The sequence below is a fragment of the Megascapheus bottae genome, chromosome 33 (assembly GCF_031878675.1).
Source record: "Megascapheus bottae isolate mThoBot1 chromosome 33, mThoBot2.hap1, whole genome shotgun sequence".
NCBI lineage: Eukaryota > Metazoa > Chordata > Mammalia > Rodentia > Geomyidae > Megascapheus > Megascapheus bottae.
Window position 1 is genome coordinate 2096126 of NC_143541.1, and position 19771 is coordinate 2115896.

Genomic DNA, 19771 nt, shown 5'->3' on the forward strand with positions numbered 1-19771 from the left:
TTTTTTTTCCTCTTTTTGTGTTCATTTGTAGCCTTTTTATTAAAGAAGTATCTTTAAGTAGTTATACAAAGGAATTGCCACTCAACAAAGCAGCTTAGGAATACAACTGTATCTTGATCCATGTCCCCCTTTCAGCATTCTTACTTGTCCCTTCTAGTCCATTCCTTCCCTCAATTTTCTTAATTTTGTAGGATATACACTGAATTCTTGATTGTCAGCTCTTTCCCCATTCCTTCAACTTGTTTTCTTTATAAATCTTCATATAAACAATCTACTAGATAACCACAAACACAAAAAGGAAAATGTTTAGTAGGTACATCCCATGAGCATCTTTACATATTTCCTGCAACCTTAAGTGTCACTGAAGATAATAAAGATAAACATTTCAACAATGTCTTTTGAACTTACCTTACATCTTCCATTGAGAGATAAAGGGTAGACAGACTTCCCGAAATCATAAATGAAAATCACTGATCTTTATCATTAGTGGATTATCATTAGCACACATCAAGGTTTCCTTCCTCCCTTTTTGTGCGCTCTCTCTCTCTCTTTTTCTCTCTCTCTCTCTTTCTTTCTTTCATCATGCAATCCTATAGTTGCTATATTTCCTGCCTGCATATTTTACTTCCTTATCTAACACAAGTTGTTTCCTGCCTTTCTCATCAATTTCAAAATTGCTCCTTCCAGCTGATTTTCCAGTGACTCGTCTTCCCTTTGGAATGTGCATTTGTGCAGTCCTACGACTAGAGATGCCAAAATCTAGTTGGCACATGAAGTGTCTTTGGATTTAGCAGCTAGCTTGAAGCATCTGGCAATCGAACATAAACTCCAGTACTTGAGCATTCATGCTTGAACCAGAAATTACTTTGTCATCTTCACTAGCTTTTACTAAGCAGCTAACAGCTGCTAAGAACTCTGACTTACAGTGAGCACTTTCCCTAAGAATGTCACCCTCTTCTTTCTTTCAAAGGAAGAGTCTCCTTTTCCTTTGTTTTCAAGCAAATCCTTCATATCCATAGTAAGAGTAATAATTGTATCTCTCACTATGAACCATTTTATGGCTTATGAGGCATGTTAAAAAAAAATCCATTAACCCATTTTGGATTTCAGTCATTCTATGAAGCCAGATTCCATCACCTTCAAATTACATATGTGAAAACTCTAGCCTAGAGGTGTCAGATGACTTTTTGATGGTCACTGATGCATAAGTGTTGTATGGCCAAAGCTGGAAATTATGTTAATAGTCACTAAGCTGAGTGTTTAATGCATTTCATTATGCTGACATGCTGGGTTAAATCCTCAATATATATATATATGTCTATAGTTCTGTAGCTTATATACCTTTCTCTTAAGTGACTGCCCTTTATCTGAAATATGTTATCTTTGGTGTTTATAAGATAAAGGTCTCTGCTTTTCTCTGCCTATGTGTTCCTTGTTTAGTTCCTATGAATTCCCCTCTCTTTTTCTCATCTGCTGGCTTTCTCTTCTTCCCCAATCTCCCTTCCTTTTTTGGATCATTTTAACATACACATTTTTATGTCCCCTCCACCTAATTTTAAAAACATGGAAAGTTGTGAACATCTCTTTTCAAACAAACTGAATGGAGTTGCTTGACCCTTGTCTGCTCCTCGATTGATCTGTGTTTCTTTCAGGGGCAGCGATTCTCAGTGAACAGTCTCCTTACCTGTAGGCTGAAAGATTGGGTTCTGTGTCAAACCTGCGTCATAGTCGCCCCACCTTCCTGGAATCCATTTCCCTGTGATTTACCTCCTTCTCCCCCAAATGAGAGCAGTGGAGACACCCTCAATTTCCCAATCTTCTCATTGTCCTTCTCTTTTTTACCACGTGCGCAGAGCTCACTCTGAAGTATGAATCTCTTGCTTGACTTGTGTTACCTTTGGGTAACTTACATGTGAAGAGGGCATTACTGACACTGCCGAGAGGCCTCCAGGCTATGAATTAGACTGTTCCCTATACATGGTGGTAGGTGGGGGACCTGGGGGGAGACCTAAAGTCAAATCCTCAACAAAGTAGTCAGTAGTGGGTCATACTACTGCATGGAGTGGGGTGGTGCAGGGATTGTTGAATTTTGACTTTATATCTACATTAGCCTTGACTACATCAAACAAAGGAAAGAGAACCACCAAGATATTCATGCCCTCCACTGTGCTCTCCATAGACCCCCCCCCAGCTGACCTCTTCTGGAATCTATAAGCAAATCAAGTACTACGTGGGGATAGGAGAACGATTGCCCCTTTTCTAAGATGTCTAGTTCTTAAACGGAGAGATCTGAAAAATGTAGGGAAATTGCTGACAGAAGCAAGTGAAGTAGAAAGGCAGACGCGTTCTTCTTTTGCTGAGGCTCTAGCACCATCTGCTGTCCAGAAAGGAATCCTCCTTCACGATGCAGACTGTGGGAGGGGGCTCTGTTGTTACTTTGCATGTAAATGACCCTGGAAGGCTTTGTTTTGGTAGTGCATTGTCCTTGCCCCAGAGTGTGTATTCTTTTTTTTTTTTTATAGTCTAGGTAAACACTCCTGTACTTTTATACACCCAATGGCCCCTGTGATGCAAGAATATGTGTTTAATCATGGAAGACCCTTTTATGCCATTTTTATGCATTGTTTGTGACATGGCTCTATTTCATAGACATTCGTGAGATTCTTTTAGAACCATTTTGCCCAGTGACACATAAAGAAGAGTCACTCCTATGCTGCAGCCAAAAGAAATGGGCCTATAATTCCTCTTTCCCAAGACAAGAAGAATTTTAATTATTACTTGATGAAAATATTTCTCCATGAGTAACACAGATCTAGGGCTCCCATTTCTGATTCTTTTTTATCTTTCCAGGACAGCCAAAGAAATGTCACAGAGTGATTCTAATTATACCCTGACTTAAAGGTACAATATATTGAACTTGTCATTGAGAACAGTCTTTTCCAATAGCCCTTTTAGATTGTCATTTCTTTTGTGCCACAGAGCTAAGCTCCAACAAGAAAATGGAAGAGGACAAATTTAGCCTATGCTCAGTCACCATTTCTATCTTTTGCTTTTCCCTTGCTATTTTCCTTGAGGAAAATACATACAAAAATACATACCTGCAGAAAATTCTTTGCATTGAGGGAAAGCTCTCAGCTAAGAAACCTTGCTACTAAACCTGTGACACCAACCCAAAATTAGAAGGCTTGCTTTCCCAAGTGGCAGACAGAAATGCGAGCAAACAGGTTGACTACAATAAGTTTTGGACAAACCAGTCTTTGATTATTAAAAACAAAACATACAAGCCAGGTTGAGGGGGAAAGGGAGGTGATAAATGCCTATAATCCTAGCTACTCAGGAGGCTGAAATCTAAGGATCTTGGTTCAAAGACAGCCCAAGCAGGGAAGTCTATGAGACTTTTATCTCCAATTAGCCACCCCAAAACCAAAAGTGGCACTATGGTTCAAAGTAGTAGAGTGATATCCTTGAGCAGAAGAGCTCAAGGGAGGAGCCCTGGCCCTGAGATCAAGCCTCATGACCTACTAAACACACACACACACACACACACACACACACACACACACACACACACACACACCAAAACAAGTGCTTACACAAATTCTTAATAGTTGAGCCAACAACTTAGACACTAGGGAAGCAACCAAACATATTTAGATGTCATTATGACAACATTTATAATTAAATAGATGTTGTTTGCGACACAGCCTAATCACTTTAATAATCATGTGCTTGTTTCTGCAGAACTCTAAGTTGGCCACACTCCGTTGGCTTGTATAGAACCATTTCCATTTGTAGCCATGGAGCTTATGAAACAGTTCTGCTTGGTGGCTTTCATTGGTGTTCGTATTTGTTTTCATTTTTCGTTCCTGTCATTGAAAATAGATGGGTTTGCATTCTGCAGGGGGGTGATGGGGAAATGGTAAATGCCTTCACAGAGGCACCAGTGTGGACTCAGTCTGATTCAGATCCATCAGCATTTGCCTGGTGATTTGGCAAGTTGTACGAGCTGACCAAAGAGCCATAGTGCCTTATATGTGAGAGCTTCTTGGAACAAATCAACAGAGATCTTGGGTTATGAATGGGCCTCATGCCATTGATGGGCTGTCATTGATGTTGGTAGTGGTGGTTGTGGTGGTGGTGGTACTTTACCTAACTTGAAGGTCATATTTTGCTTGTCTTCCATTAGTTGTTTAGTTCCTATCCTTTTCCCTATAACCAAGTGATAATCTGTCATATTTTAGTTGTAAAAGTAAGGAATCAGCATGCCCTTTAGGAAAACAGCCTACTTTTTCTTCTTTTTCTCTTTTGATGTTTTCAGTACTGAGGTTTGAACGTAGAACCTGTGTTTGCAACCCAGGCTCTCCACTACCTCAGTGGGACCCATTTCTTTGGGTTGGCTGTTCCTGACCTATTTATATTTAATGAACAGCTGGAATGAAAGTATTTGCCACCACACCCAGCTATTTTGTTGAGATGGGGGTCTCCAGAAGTTTTTGCCTGGACTGGCCTCAAACACAGGTCATTCTGATTTTTACCTCCTGCCTTGTTTGGGTTACAGCTGTGAGCTACCATGCCCAGCTTGGCGTACAATTTCTTTTTTCACCAAGTGATATTATAACCAAAATGGATACTTGGAAACCAACCCAATGTCATGCCCTCACGTCACAACAGTTCAACATTCAGACAGATGGGGGAATGCTAGGCCGTCTCAACCCATTGTGCAATAATCACCACATGCACTCGCAGGAACTAACATACCTGCATCATCCCTGGATTCTAGAACCTTCTGGGCCCACTGTGGTGTATGTGGTCCTTCATGGAACAAAACATGGTACAGTAGAACCTGATGGTGTATATTGATGCCTGATATTTTCCGTGTGTTTTTTTTTCACCTCAGACATTTTGGAAGTTAAACCTCATGGCCCAGGTCAGGATCTGAATCTGAGTTCTCTGCCTGGGAAAAGGGACACACACTAGACTGGCAGCCACTCAGGAAGAGTGCTGCCCTGCCCCACAGTACAGGGTGGGCTGTTATCTGGTTTGCTTAAGCTGTGGGATGCAAACCCCAAATCCCTAAGACAATCTGGTTTTTGCAACCACATGACAGGAAGAATATTCATGAAGAGGAAGAAAACTCCCTCATGGTAGCTTCCAACTCAACAATTAAAAGGCTATGAAAGCCAATCTGCAAATACCACCGAATGTGTGCTTCCCAAAGTAGCAATAATACGACAAGATAAAAGGACATTTAACTAAGTTTGTGTAGCTTTCCCAAGAATGACATCACCTTCACTTGTCCATCCCACTTTCCACGTTACTCACTGATAGGACTGATTCATTTATAAAATGAACTCAGAAATGAGGGAGCAAACACGAACATAGGATGTGATGGTTTGTGTCACTGTCTCCTTTCAAGGATAGAACCTCGTCTAGATGACAGGGTGGGGCATGCCTGTGGTCCCAGCCCTTGGGAGGTTGGAACAAGAAGATCACAAGTTAGAAGCCAGCCTGTGTTACATAGCGAGACCCTTGTTTCCAAAATTTAAGCTAAGTACCAGTGGCTGTCATCCTAGATACTCTGAGGATCATGGTTCAAAACCAGCCCAGGCAGAAAAGTCCCTGAGACTCTTCTCTCCAAATAACCAGCAAAATAAAACAGTAGAACTCTGGCTCAAATGGTAGAGCACTAGGTTTGAGCCCAAAAGCTCTGGGACAACACCCAGACCCCAAGTTCAAGTTTCAGTACCAACACACACACACACACACACACACACACACACACACACACACACACACACGAACCTAATGAACCAGCAGTGTTACAATACTTACAAAATAAATTGCATTGGCTTTCTTTGGCAGCTCCCTGAGTATGATTACCTAGAAACATTCAAGTCGTAGCCAGGTGAACTGCCACTCTCATCACTGTGTAAGCTACACACTCATTTTGTGTGTGTGTGTTGATTTTTTTAAACATAGCAAGAGTGGGGGGGGTTGATTTGGGTTGGGATCATTATAAGCCTTAGTTCTCATCTAATATACAGTGTATTCCTTTTAGAGATATGTTGTATAAAGAACTGATAAATTCATTTCTCTAGTACTGATTTTATTTGTATTGAAAAGAAGTGAGGAAAACCTTAGAGTGTTGAAAGTCACCCATAGAGATGCTTTTAGGATTATTATCATCATTAATCAACTGTCTTTGCCATGGCATTTAACTACTATTAAAAATAGTTTTCTGCCCAGTCTCCCTTATGGCATCAGATGGAAGCTGGCTATCAGCTCTTTGGGGCACTCGACCTTTGGAGAATTCTATTTGTTAAATGTTCCCTATAGAAATAAATTTAATATAAACAAAGAAGATACTTCCATACCAAAGGGCATCACCACAAGCAATTTGCTACCCAAAAGAAATGAATGAAGATGACTAAACATATATGTCAAATACTTTACTAATTGACACCAAGCAAATATTTTAGTAAAGGAAGTCCACATGGAAATGAATTAACCTGGGATAAGGAAAACAACATCAAAATGGCATTGTTTTCCCAATGGACTGAAAGCATTTATTTTTACAGACAACAGCTTTAATTCAGGGAGGCATCTCACATACATTCTGACCTTGAGAGGTCAGATGGTCTCCATTTAGGTTTATTTTAGTTGGTCCTGGATTGTGAACTCAGGGCCTAACCACTGTCCCTCCACTTCTTTTTGCTCAAGGCTAGCACTCTGCCACTTGAGCCACCATTCCACTTTCCCCCTTTTTAGTAGTTTATTAGAGAGGAGAGTCTCATAGTTTTTCCTGGTACCACTGGCTTTGAACCAAGATGCCCAGATCTCAGCCTCTTGAATAGCTAGGATGACAGGTTTTGGTCACTAGTACCCAGTGTTTTGTTTGGTTTTGTATTGGAAGAAAATTTTAGGGGTGTTGTTGGCTCAATGCAACTTATTGTTGCTATTAAATTACATCCAAATGCAGCCATCAGTTTACATCTTGAGCTCTGATTGCCTCTGAGAGTTCTCTGCACACAACAATAGCTACCGTGACTCTTCAGAACAGAAGTCATAAACATAGGACCTTCCTGATCTTGATGAATGAAAACCAAAGGAGCCAAGACAGTTTGCCTTTGAATGAAACCATCTGTTTATTTGTGTACAGTGTTTGTATTCCCATTTAAGGAAATTAATCAAGTAGAAAACATCAGCATTCATAACACAACAAACAAGAGTACTAAATTTTAAAAAAAAACCTAAGAAGCTGATGAGGTCTTGAAGTATTTAATCTTTTCTGGTCCCATTGATTTTTTTTTTTTTGGTCAGTCGTGGGGCTTGAACCCTGGGCCTGGGTGCTGTCCCTGAGCTCTTTCAGCTCAAGACTAATGCTCTACCACTTGAGCCATAGCACAACTTCCAGTTTTCTGGTGATTAATTGGAGATAAGAGTCTCACAGATTTTTGTGCCCCCCCTGGGTTTTGAACCATGATCCTCAGATCTTAGCCTCCTGAGTAGCAAGGGTTTCACATATGATCCACTGGTGCCCGGCTTCTGCATTGATTCTTGTTACTTAAGAATTCGGGACATAAATTGGTGACTAAATTAATGGATTTAAGGAATATCCCTGGTCTTTGCCTGAGAGACAAACTGAGTTCACCAATAATAAATACATAATAAATACATATATGCATGATAAATATATAAATACATAAATAAGTTTGTCCCAGATCCAAGTGTGTACAAGATGAATGTTTCTTTAAGGGACATGTCAACCAAAAATATGAATCAAGCTGGGCACTCTGGCTCTCGCCTGTCATCCTAGCTACTCAGGAGGCTGAAATCTGAGAATCAAGGTTCAAAGCCAGCCTAGGCACGAAAGGACCTGAGACTCTTATCTCCAATTAACCTCTAGAAAATGGAAAGTGGAGCTTGGCTCAAGGGTAGGGTGGTAGCCTTGAGCTGAAGAGCGCAGGGACAGCGCCCAGGCCCAGAGTTCAAGCCCCATGACCTGCAAAATCAAATGGTAAGCAAGATTATCCAATGATACAGTGTGCTTAGGTAGTGTGTGATCATGAACTCAATCACTAGCACCAGAAAGAGAACAAGGAGGGGAGGGGAAAGGAAAGAAAAGGGAAAGGACAGGAGGAGGAACACATGAGCCAATTTCAAATGTCTGTTAAGTTGTGAAGTATGTGCCAACTTGTTGATTGTCCAAGAGATACGGGGCGATTAGAAACAGTGATTTTTAAGGACTTCAGCCTGGACATTTAACTGGAACACTCAGAAGTTAGGCGTGAAGGTTGGTGTTAGGCATGAAACAGTCATGGCTTGCTATCTGCCTAGGACTATCTGTCCATTCTTCGAAGCACTTTGCATCACATACCAGAACTTCTATGACTTTCTTTTGCATTTAAGTCTCTTCAGGTGACTATATATATGAATGAGTGAAAAACAGCTCTGTGATGCCGCTAGAATGTTTGTGCATAGACACCAATGTTTTTCAGCCAAACAAAGAGAAACATAATAGAGCAATAGACAATGCTTTATCTGCTTGGATGTCAGTCTCCTCTTGTGTTAAATAAGGTAGTACCTATGTGTTAGGAGTAAATAAAGTAACTCAGAAGAAACAGTTAATCTCACTAAGGGACTTAGCGACTGTGGTGTTATTTGCACAGCTTCCCTTTTGTATGATATTCTTGCAAATAGGGTTGACAAGATAAGGAAACGAGTTAACAGTACATTAAAATTAAAACCTACATTTCAAAATTAGTTGTATATCTTAAGAAAAGGCAGACAGGGGACTAGAGGACTGGATGAAGCCAATAGTACACTTTCCAAACCTCCTCAAAGCCCAGAGTTCAAACCCCAGTACTGCCAAAAGTAAGTAAAAAATGAAAATAAACTCCCTGCAAAATAAAAGGCATAAAGATATGTTATTTTAGATGGGATTACGTTTCAGCCTTCATTTTATAAACAAGGAATAATCAAAAAAAATAATGCCTTACGAAGCCAAATCCTGGTGCTTCATGCTTGTAATCCTAGCCTCTCAGGAGGCTGAGAAATGAGAATTGTAGTTTAAAGTCAGCCTGGTTAGGAAAGTCTGTGAGACCCTTATCTCCAATTAACCACCAGAAAAACTGGAAGTGGAGCTGTAGCTCAAGGTGATAGAGCCCTATCCTTCAGCAAAAGAGCTCAGGGACAGTGCACAGGCCCTAAGTTCAAGCTCCATGACTAACAACAACAACAAAAAAAGCCAAATGACATAAAGTCCAAATGGAGCAATTCCTAAATTTTTTCTAGTATAAGATTTGCCCTTACAGCTATCCCTCAATCAAAAAACCATCTAGTCTGTTATCTGTTGCTGAGTGCTAAAGAATCAATAGATTTTTATTATGTGGCTTAAAAAAGCTTCAGCCCTTGAAATAAGGGAATTTCTGTCCCATTAAGTGCCAGTACCTGTAGTTGACTTCTCATTTCATGGATGTCACTCATTCAATAGTAACTAAAAGCACATCATCCATTTATCACGATCTTCTCCTATTTCCAGAAAATAGAAAAAGTATATCCTACCACTAGATTATAACCTTTTTAAGACAGAGACTTCCATTCATAACAACCTGGAGCTGTTTTCTTCCCATAGTTGGTTAAAGTGATAGAAATGTTACAATTATTTTGTTTTTTGTTATACAGGAAATTTTAGTGGGTATGAGACAGTAGGGCCCGTCGAAACTAAGTAGTTAAAGTGGTAGACTGGGTACTCTAAAGGGTATACATGTGCTGAAATATCACATTGTACCCCACAAACATGAACAATTTTCCTTTGCCTATTAAAAATAAAACAGCTCCCAAATAAATAGGACAATCTCAAAATTCCTCACCTGAGATTTAATCTAAAAGACTCATGTAACAAATATTCAAATATCTCATAGCCTGAAACATGACCCTATGAATATGGAAGATAATTTATCTGTTTTATTGTTTTTCTATTTTTTTGTTTGTTTGAGGTTTGATACTTCACTTTTTCTTATTTGCAATTATTTGCTTGATTAGGCTTAATACATAAAAATTATGAATTACATTCTTTTAAGCATTTATATGGTTTTTATATTGAATTTAGGTCACTTATGTAGCTTTTCTATTGAATTCAATTTGTGTATTACTATTCTCTGTCACCATTTATAAAGTCACATTATCTTGAAAATCAGGAGCTCTAATGTGAGATGTTAGAGGATTAGAGTTTACAAACTGTCTCAGCTAAACAAGCATGTTCTAACTCTACTTAAAATGATTATGTGATCTTAAAAGCTAATGAATATTTAATTTTTAAAAAGCAGTGTGAATATATAATTTTGTCAACCATGCCCATTCCAGCATTATTTTTGTCACGAAATTTGACAAAATCACTACTAGTTCCACATTGTCCAAAATGTAAACCTGAGCTAAATGTGGATGGCTCATGCTTGTAATTCTTGTTTCTCAAGAGAGAAATATAGAGGAGCAAGTTTCAAAGCAAGCCTGAGCAGAAAAGTCTACAAGACTTCATTTCCAGTTAACCTCCCAAATGCTGGACTGGAGATGTGATTCAAGTGGTAGTGTACCATTTGAACTTGTCATGAGTGAAAAAAACAAGCTAAAGTACAAGGTCCTGAGTTCAATTCCTGGTGCTGACACAAAATAATAAAAATAAATAAATGAAATAAAAACTGTAAATGTAATCCTAATTGCTGTAATTATTAAAATATAATACAATAAATCATACCTAAAGGAAAAGAGGGACATAGTATATATTCTGTACCTTCAACCACATAAAACAAACCATTAAAAATGCTGAAAAATAACAGAGGAAATTATTGCAGGGGTTCAGTGATAATTGAGAATACTATATAGATATTGTGTGTCTGGGCTATTTTTCTTTTTCTTTCTTTGGAAGTATGTTGTTTTGTTTCCCCTTGTTGATTTTTTTTTTAATTTTCTACATTTTTCCATGCTAAAACCATCAATTTCCTCCCCCCCCATAGTGAAAAGGCCCAAGCCAGGCACCCATGGCTTATGCCTATAATTCTAGCTACTCAGGAAGCTGAGATCTGAGGATCACAGTTCAATGCCAGCCTGGGCACCAAAAAGTCCATAAGACTCTTATCTCCAATTAACCACCAGAAAACTGGAAATAGCACTGTGGCCCAGGTGGTAGAATGCTAGCCTTGAGCTGAAGAGCTCACGGGCAATGCCTAAGCCCAGAGTTCAATCCCCATGACCGACCAAAAACAAAAGAAAAGAAAAGGCCCAGTGAACATAGATATTTCTGTTTGTGTTACTTGAGATTCAACTTTAGTGAAGTTGGAGGGATAGATATTAAAACCTGATTTTAAAAGAGGCCTTTTGGGAATAGGATGCCAGAAAGGGTTCCTTCTGTTGTCATCTTTGGAAATCTTTCCTCCTTGTCTGAACTGTTGTTATAGGAAGGTGTACTTTAATCTTTTCATATATTAAAAATGACCTCCTGCCTGAGTCTGGGCTTCTCAGATGACCAAGGTTTATTGATCTCAGCCTACAGAATTAACTAAACTAAAGCAGAACCATTCCTTCCTGTTAAATGTAGTTTATTTACACACAAGCTCAAAGGCTTTCTCCTTAGTGCTGTTGCTTTTCTTGACCTTTCCAGATCCAACCAGGGTAATGGTACCCCCTGCCAGTATGGACGTCACTGTTGGAGAGAGCATTGTCCTTCCCTGCCAGGTGACACATGACCACTCACTCGACATCGTGTTCACTTGGTCTTTTAATGGACACCTGATCGACTTTGACAAAGACGGAGACCACTTTGAGAGAGTCGGAGGGGTAAGTGTTAATACACAAGGCACAGGAAGCATGAGGCAAAGCCACCAGCCTGCTTCCATTCTTGAGATTAACCTGAAAAATGCAGAAAGTCATTGTTTAATCATTTTTTTCTCTTGATTTTTTTTTTTTGGTGGCATTACGGTGGCTCAAACTCTCACATGGCTTTGTTCACTCAAGGCTAGTGCTCTTCCACTTGAACCAGACCTCCACTTCCAAGATTTTGGTAATTCATAGGAGAGAAGCATCTCATGGGCTTGACTGCCTGGGCTGGCTTCAAACTCCAATCCTCAGATCTCAGCTTCCTGAGTAGCTAGGATGACAGGCGTGAGCCACCAGCAGAATGTAACAACAGGACTCTGAATCCAATAAGAATCTGAGTTCCCCTTCTCCTCTTTCTCGCCTTAGCATAAACATCCTCAAGTTCACAAAGTATGCCTTAGCTGGGTATTACTGACCTAGCAATAGCACGTCACCGACATTAAGAAGGATTTGAATGACTATTTTCCCAAGATGGAACCCAACTGGTACCATCTTGGAGAAATATAATATATGGAATCAGTAGATATCTTGGTTCATTAAGGCTTGTCTTTTGGAGTTCCAGGTAGGTTTAGATGGGACTGTCAATCTTAATCTTTCTGGACCGCTATCAGTTGGTTCAACTTTGTAACTTAGCCAAGTGAGAGTAATATGAATTAAAAAAGCCTGAGGGTATAGAAAATATCCAATTCCTTGTGGTCTAAAACATACATGGTTCTGTATTTAACACAGAAGAAAAACTTGGTCAAATTTAATGAAGTATTATGTGGAGGAGGAAATACGTGTTGAGACATTTTTTTCATAAAGTAAGCAGAGTAAGTTGTTTGTGCTCCCATTTAAATCAGTATATCAGACAGAAGATGATGACAAAGAGAGTATTATCTCCTAAGATATCCTGAGCAGCTACCAATTTTAGAATCAATGTGTGAGCATCAGAAAGGATGCCCAGATACAGTGGTAACTACACAACCCCAAGGCCGGGGGCCAGGTAGAGAAACCTTAATAGTCAAGTATTCTAAGTCCGTCTTTCGTGACAAGCCCTTGTCTGTAGAATGGGTGTCGTTTGCCTTTCATGTGAGAAATCTCTTCCTCCCCTTTATCTCTTTTTCCACTCTTGCTAAGATATAAGTGTGAAAGGAAGAACTTCATTCCAGATAGTGAAAATGACCACCAGAGCCGTTAATGTCTGCAGTGATTTGATAGTAGCACAGGACGGCTTGCACCACTCTGAAGCCTGTACCATCCTGACTCTGTGTGCCAGAAAGGATGTTCCATACAATCTACCTGTTGAGGTTTTACAGAATGTATTTATGTCATTGTCCTCTGCTACTCATAAGGGCTCTGTCAGGAACAGAACAGAACAACACAGTGGGAACACACGAACTGTGACTTGTGTTCTCTCTGGAAAGAACATAAATGTACTTCTTAGTTCTGGCTGTTTGCAAGGAAAAGTTTCTTTCTGTGGGACTCTTAACTGGATGATGATTTTATTTTATCTTATTTGTTACATTCCAGTTTTAGTTTAAAGATATAATGCCAATCAAAAGTTAAGATGAACTAGAAAGACATTCTAAAGGATAAAACATGGCATTGTATTAGCAGTTTTCGGTGCTCTGAACTATTCAGGCTACAATGGTTTCTTGGCTATTTAAGTACCCAAAAGAATAAAATTAATTTTTGAGGCATGAAGGTATTTTCATGGAACCTATATGGCTTCCATTTTAAAACCAATATGGCTTCCCACCTTTCTGCCTACATCTCTTCAGAAGTTAATCTTGTATTTAAACCTCTGTTCAAAGTCCAGTATGTGAAAGATCTTAGGTAAATAAGACTCACAATATTGATGACAACAGTGATGCTAATGCGAATGATGATGATGATGGTGATGACAATAATGACTGCTTCTTTTGTGTGCAACACAGCTACTCATTGCTCGAGCCCCTTATGTCGTACCTCTTTAATCTTCCCAGAATCCCTGTGAAATAGGTTAGCAATTATTTTTTCCATTTTACTTGAGCCGTTATATGATGTGATCAGTAAATAGTGGAAATTGGACAGCAACACAAGTGTTATAAATAAAAGAAGTCTGTGATAAAAAAAAATCACAGTTCTGCTTGAACTAGATTTAAGGGGTTTTTTGATATGATTGTTTCACAAAGAAAATTGATCATGACCATCAATAATGCCAGTTTAAATTTACTCCATGCTTCATAGTCTATAAAAGGATTTCACTACAACATCCAGTCTCGTTTCATTCTCACAACACAGCCCTGAAGGCAAGGAATCCTTCTTTTACAGGTCAATAAACTAAGGCACAGACAGATTAAGAGATTTAGATAAAATCACACAGCAGGGATCAGGCGGAGACAACCTCATATCAAAACTTTAGCTCTCTTTCAATGTAGACTTCAGCCTCTTTTCTAATCCTTCCTGCAGCCATGGGAAGCTCTGCCTCTTTTGTTAACCTGAGTAAAAGTGCATGTGGTGCACATTGTATTAAAACAAAAGCAAGAAGCCAAGAACTCAGTGATTTCCAGCAAAGATAAAACTTTTCTGCATTGCTAAAAACCAAAACTAGAGCTGACAATGTAGTTTCAAGTCTGGCTCTGCCTTTGGCAAGTGACTGTAGGTAAATCAGCCACCTTCTTTGTGCTAGTTTCTTCATCTACACATTTAGAGTACCTGCTTCAGAGCGCATAGAAATATTGATGTACTCATATATCTAAAACACTTGGAAAATAACAGCCATATGCAAAATATCACTAAGCATCACCCATTGTCCTTACCAGTTAGAGGACTGGCAGTGTCTCATTCCAAAAGGGAAAACGTGGAAAGATCAACACATCCTAAATTATCATCATTTGGGGACAGAAGAGGAACAGCACCCCAAATCTAGCATATGGAGTAGTCACTTTCATAGGCAAGTGACTACCAGTAGTGGGGCTTGAACTTGAGGCTTGGGCACAGTTCCTGAGCTCTTCAGTTCAAGGCTACGACTCTACCACTTGAACCACAGCACCACTTCCAGTTTTCTGGTGGTTAATTGGAGATAAGAATCTCACAGACCTTTTATGCCTGGGCAGGTTTTGAACTCAGATCTCAACCTCCTGAGTAGCTAGGGTTACAGGAGTGAGCCACTGACACTGGCTTCTCTAAACTTTTGATGAACAAAACTGTGAAACCGAATTCTATGGTGTAGCAGAGTTCAGTTCAATGCCACCTTCTTGTGATACTCTGTGTAAGTATCTTTATATTTTTTGAAAAATATTTTGTTGGTGAACAGTGTCAACATATTTCTGGGGCAGTTAGGCATCTATACTAGGTTGTAATTAGACTTATTCATCTGCTAATCAAACATGCATTTGGCATTTGGAAAACAAATTAGCACTGTTCCACATTAGGTGATGCAAGATTTCCTTGGAGAGTTTGGTCTTCATAATCCTCTAATTTAAACCAGAGAGCAATCAAAATGCTGGCTGCAAGTCAGGGTTATGAAAGAAAGTGTAGATGACGCCAAACATGGGTTCTTCTTCCCTTTCCAAAGCAGGGAGTTCCAAAGTATTGGGATGCCAGCACAGGCAGCCAGCTGAGGCCATGTCTAAGGGAATCAGTGAGACTAGATCAAAATCCACCTTATCTAAGTGAGTGTAAGAGCCTCCAATAAGAACATAATAGGGGTATACCAGAAGCCTCGGGGAGCCAGGCATGTGAGCTCTTGCCTAAGGTGGGTTTGGAAAAGGTTGGCATTGTTTCTTGGGCCGACTTACCTATTTTTAATAGACCGTGGTTTGCATCGTTAATGTGTTTCATCAGCCAGTGTAAAATAAATCCATTAGTCACAGTGTCCTTCATGTGATAATGCTATTTAGAGCTCATTAAAAAGTAATCGTAGCCACTTTCCTCCACTTTATCAGCAGGATTCAGCTGGTGATTTGATGATCCGGAACATCCAACTGAAGCATGCTGGGAAATACGTCTGCATGGTCCAGACAAATGTGGACAGGCTATCTGCTGCTGCAGACCTGATTGTAAGAGGTATTGAATTGTTTTTTTGGTCCTTAAATATTTTTGTGATATGTACTCTAACTGAGTTCTAAAACCCCAGGGGTTTAAAACGATAGAAAAAAAAGAAAACAGGCAAAGCTAAACATGGTAAACAGTGGATAATAGCCAACAGAAGTTTCCTGTGCATGTATTTCTTTGGCCGAATTATCAGACAATGTACCGAGCAAATCCAGTTCCTTTACACCAAAAATAAATCGAGTCTCTGCTCCAATTATTGCAGTTGAAGTTGATACGATGTTCCAGAAAAACTTTTGGTTAGCAAAAGCTTGTGCTTGTATATGTGTATGTGCAGGTCTTAGGATTTGAACTCAGGGGTCTGGGTACTGGCACTGAGCTATTTTGTTCAAGCCTAGCTCTCAAACACTTGAGCCACAGCTCCATTTCTGGCGTTTTGGTGGTTAGAGATGAGCGGGACACAGACTTTTCTGCCTAGGCTGGCTTTGAAGTGTGATCCCCAGATTTCAGTCTGAGTAGCTAGGATTAAAGGTGTGAGCCACTGGCACCCAACAAAAGCATCTACTTTAAAAGGGATCCATCCAGCTATGCCTTTTGGGAGTTTCATCTGCGTTAAACCACACTGATTTTTTAACCCACTAATACAACAGTAGTCTAGAGTAAATCCATCATCAGATTTTTCACAGTGTCATATTTTCCCTCATAAGTTTATGGTACTGCCCAGATTTTAAAATATGGCTTGGTAGAAGATAACGCCCAATTGCCTGAGATATGGTAAATAAGCCTGCAGTTGGTGTCACAATGACTATTATGAGAACTTCTCGAGCAGCTGCTTGCATGACAGACCGTGGAGCTAACAACGGACACTCTGAGCAAGAGCCATTGGTCATATCATTATTCTAAGCCATACTAAAGAAATTTGTAATAAGAGCTGTAAAGAGACTATTTTAGAAATATTTTTAGGGGTTCAGGTTCAATTCATCAGTACCACATAAACAGAATAAGGCTGGAACTGGCACTGTGGCTCAAGTGGTAGAGTGTTAACCTTAAGCACAAGAAGCTCCCCTGAGCAGTGCCCAGGCCCTGCGTTCAAGTCCCAGGTCTGGCAAATATATATATATATATATGTGGAAAATTAAAATATATATTAAAGGAATGCTAGGCACAAGTCTGGCCCATACCTATACGTCCCCCTGGAGTTTCTGAAGCATTCAAATAAAGCAATACTGGTGCTGTGGTCCCATTGGTAGAGCACTAACCAATGAGTGAAAGCATCGGGTACCAAGTTTTGAGTTCCAGTCTCAGATCTAAAAGTATTAAGTGAAGCCGGGCTCTGTGGCTCACACCTGCAATCTTAGCTACTCAGGAGACTGAAATCTAAGGATTGCTTTTCAAAGCCAGCCTGGGCACTAAAGACTATGAGACTCTTATCTCCAGTTACCCACTAGAAAATCAGAAGTGGTGCTGTGGCTCAAGAGGTAGAGTGGTAACCTTGAGCTGAATTGCTTAGGGACAGCACCCAGGCCCAGAATGCAAGCCCCATGACAAAAAAAAAAAATTAAGTGAACCTGGGGATATATCTCAGTGATAAAATACTTGGCTAGCATGCATAGTAATCTAGGTTCAGTACCTAGACCACAAAAATATTTAAAAATTAGAACAAAGCAAACTCACAACAATAAAATAATCCAGGCACAGTGGCTCTCATCTGTCATCCTCGCTACTCAGGAGGCTGAGATCTGAGGATCAAGGTCCCAAGCCAGCCCAGGTAATAAAGGACCTGTGACTCTTATCTCCAAGTAACCTCTAGAAAATGGGAAGTGGGGCTTGGCTCCAGACTAGGGTGGTATCCTTGAGCTGAAGAGCTCAGGGACAGCGCCTAGACTGAGTTCAAACCCCATGGTCCACAAAAAAAAAAATAGAAAGAAAGAAAGAAAAGAAAAGAAAAGCGAAGCTCTGGGCCTATTGCTCCTCCTTTCTCAGAATCCTTGGCAAAGAGGCATCTTTGGAGTCCATTACAAAACTGAAAGTGCAAGACATCTTTTTTTTTAAATCCAGAGTTGGAGGCAGGGTGAATAAGTGACTGACAAAAAGTCTCACTGCATCTTCTAGACAGCAGGTGAGAGGAGAGATGGGTACGGATTACTAACGTAAAGGAACTATCAAGAGAGGTTAAATAAATGTAGCCTTAAGGCCGGTTTGGTTACCTTTAAATTGCTTTAAACCTTTCAATTATGGTGGAGATGGGGGAAATGCATTGCCTCTAAGTAGTTTTGTCCAGAGAATAACTTACAGAAATATGTGTATTTCTATTTTAAAAAATATAGACCACAGTCATTCTGCTCTTCCCTTGGGGACAAAAAGAATTCTGTTGCCAGAAATTTATCCTCTATTTAATTAGGATAATGTTCAGATCAGCAATTTAAACACCCATAAATTACACTAATAAATATTTAAATCAGTAATACTTGAAGTTCTTAAATGATACTGTATACTTCATTTCACAGAAAATAACACTGAATGCCAAGAGGAATTTGCTAACGCAGTCTAAAAGAAAATCTAGCCTAACTGGTTAATAAGGCCAATAAATTAATATGTCATTGAAAACCATAATCTTTTGTTTTATCTCCTTCTCTGACCTTGCAGCTTTTCCGCCCATTAGGTGGAGGGAGCAGGCAGAAGTTAGCTTTACTACCCTGCAAAACATTTTCATATTTGAAAATGGAGTAGTGTGGAGTATAGATTCTGATTTTTCTCATGCCTATTTATTTTATCTGTAGTAATATAAAGGCCCCCAGAAATTCTCCCTTCCCTAAGGGAGAACAACAAGGAACTAACAATAGTTCCTTTTGTTATTACCTGAAACAACCAAACCAAAACAAAACATAAACCATTCTATGGGACTCCAACAATGTTCTATCATATTTATCCTCTGATATTTATCATTTTGAATAAATCATCTAAATGAAATAAACCTTCCGTAGGTTGGAATTTTACGCTGTTTGGGGGGGAATGGGTGACAGAAAAGTTTTTTTTTAAGTCCAAACTATGCTATGAAACCTCTCTCTTCTTTCCAATGACCAAATTCATACCTCTGTTTAAAGGGTCAGCTGCAGAAGACTCACAAGCTTCCTTTTCATTGAATTCTTTGATGAGTTGGGGGAAAAAATACTTCTCTTTTTGTGGGACTAGATCCCAAGGGCCACCACAAAGCCATGTCCGTGAAGAAAAGGATACAAATACTGAAATGAGAAAGCTGGTCTGCAAACAAACCAACCAACCAAACAGGAAGAATACCCTATCTTCTGTCTTTACCTTGTTAATATAGCCTGCCCCCCAAACCCCAAAGACCAGCGGTTGCCTCAGTCCTGCCTAGGTGATATCAGATGGCATGCTGAAATGTCACCATGGAAAATTAACCTGTTCCAGCACCCAAACTTGCAGACATTTTTATTCAGGAGTGGGAAAGAGAAGATAAATTTAGTCTCACCTGCAATTATAAAAAAGAGAGAGAGACAGAGAGACAGAGAGAGAGAGAGAGAGATTCTGTAGGGCTTCATATAGATAAAGTAGGATTGAATTCCAGAAAAATGTCTTATTTTGGGAAATTGCCATTTCTTTTCCCCACCGCTCTCTTCTTCCCCAGTCACTGTGAGCTGTGAGGTGACACAATCATGAGTGCAGGTGATCTCTGAACTGTGCTTAGCAAGTCCTTCCTAGGACCCAGTCCTTTGATCCATCTAACAGACATGATGCGGATCATCCCGTCCCCTCCTCATCCCCTTCTCTCCTAGTCACTGCAGCACCTCATTTGAGTGGCATTTTGCTGACTGGCCAGAGCTTCTCATGGGGAAAAGTACGATCGCTTCAGAACTGTTGCCTT

The 19771-nt window shown here is 39.8% G+C and overlaps 1 protein-coding gene across 1 annotated transcript in view; it reads left to right on the forward strand.

The window, feature by feature from the left end:
- The window catches only part of Cntn4 (contactin 4), a 723524-nt gene that overhangs the window by 687126 nt on the left and 16627 nt on the right, over window positions 1-19771 (forward strand). The window contains exons 15-16 of the mRNA XM_090323973.1: window positions 11657-11832; window positions 15783-15903. Of these exons, the coding sequence (XP_090180099.1) occupies window positions 11657-11832; window positions 15783-15903 (297 nt within the window). The remainder of the gene's footprint in view (window positions 1-11656; window positions 11833-15782; window positions 15904-19771) is intronic.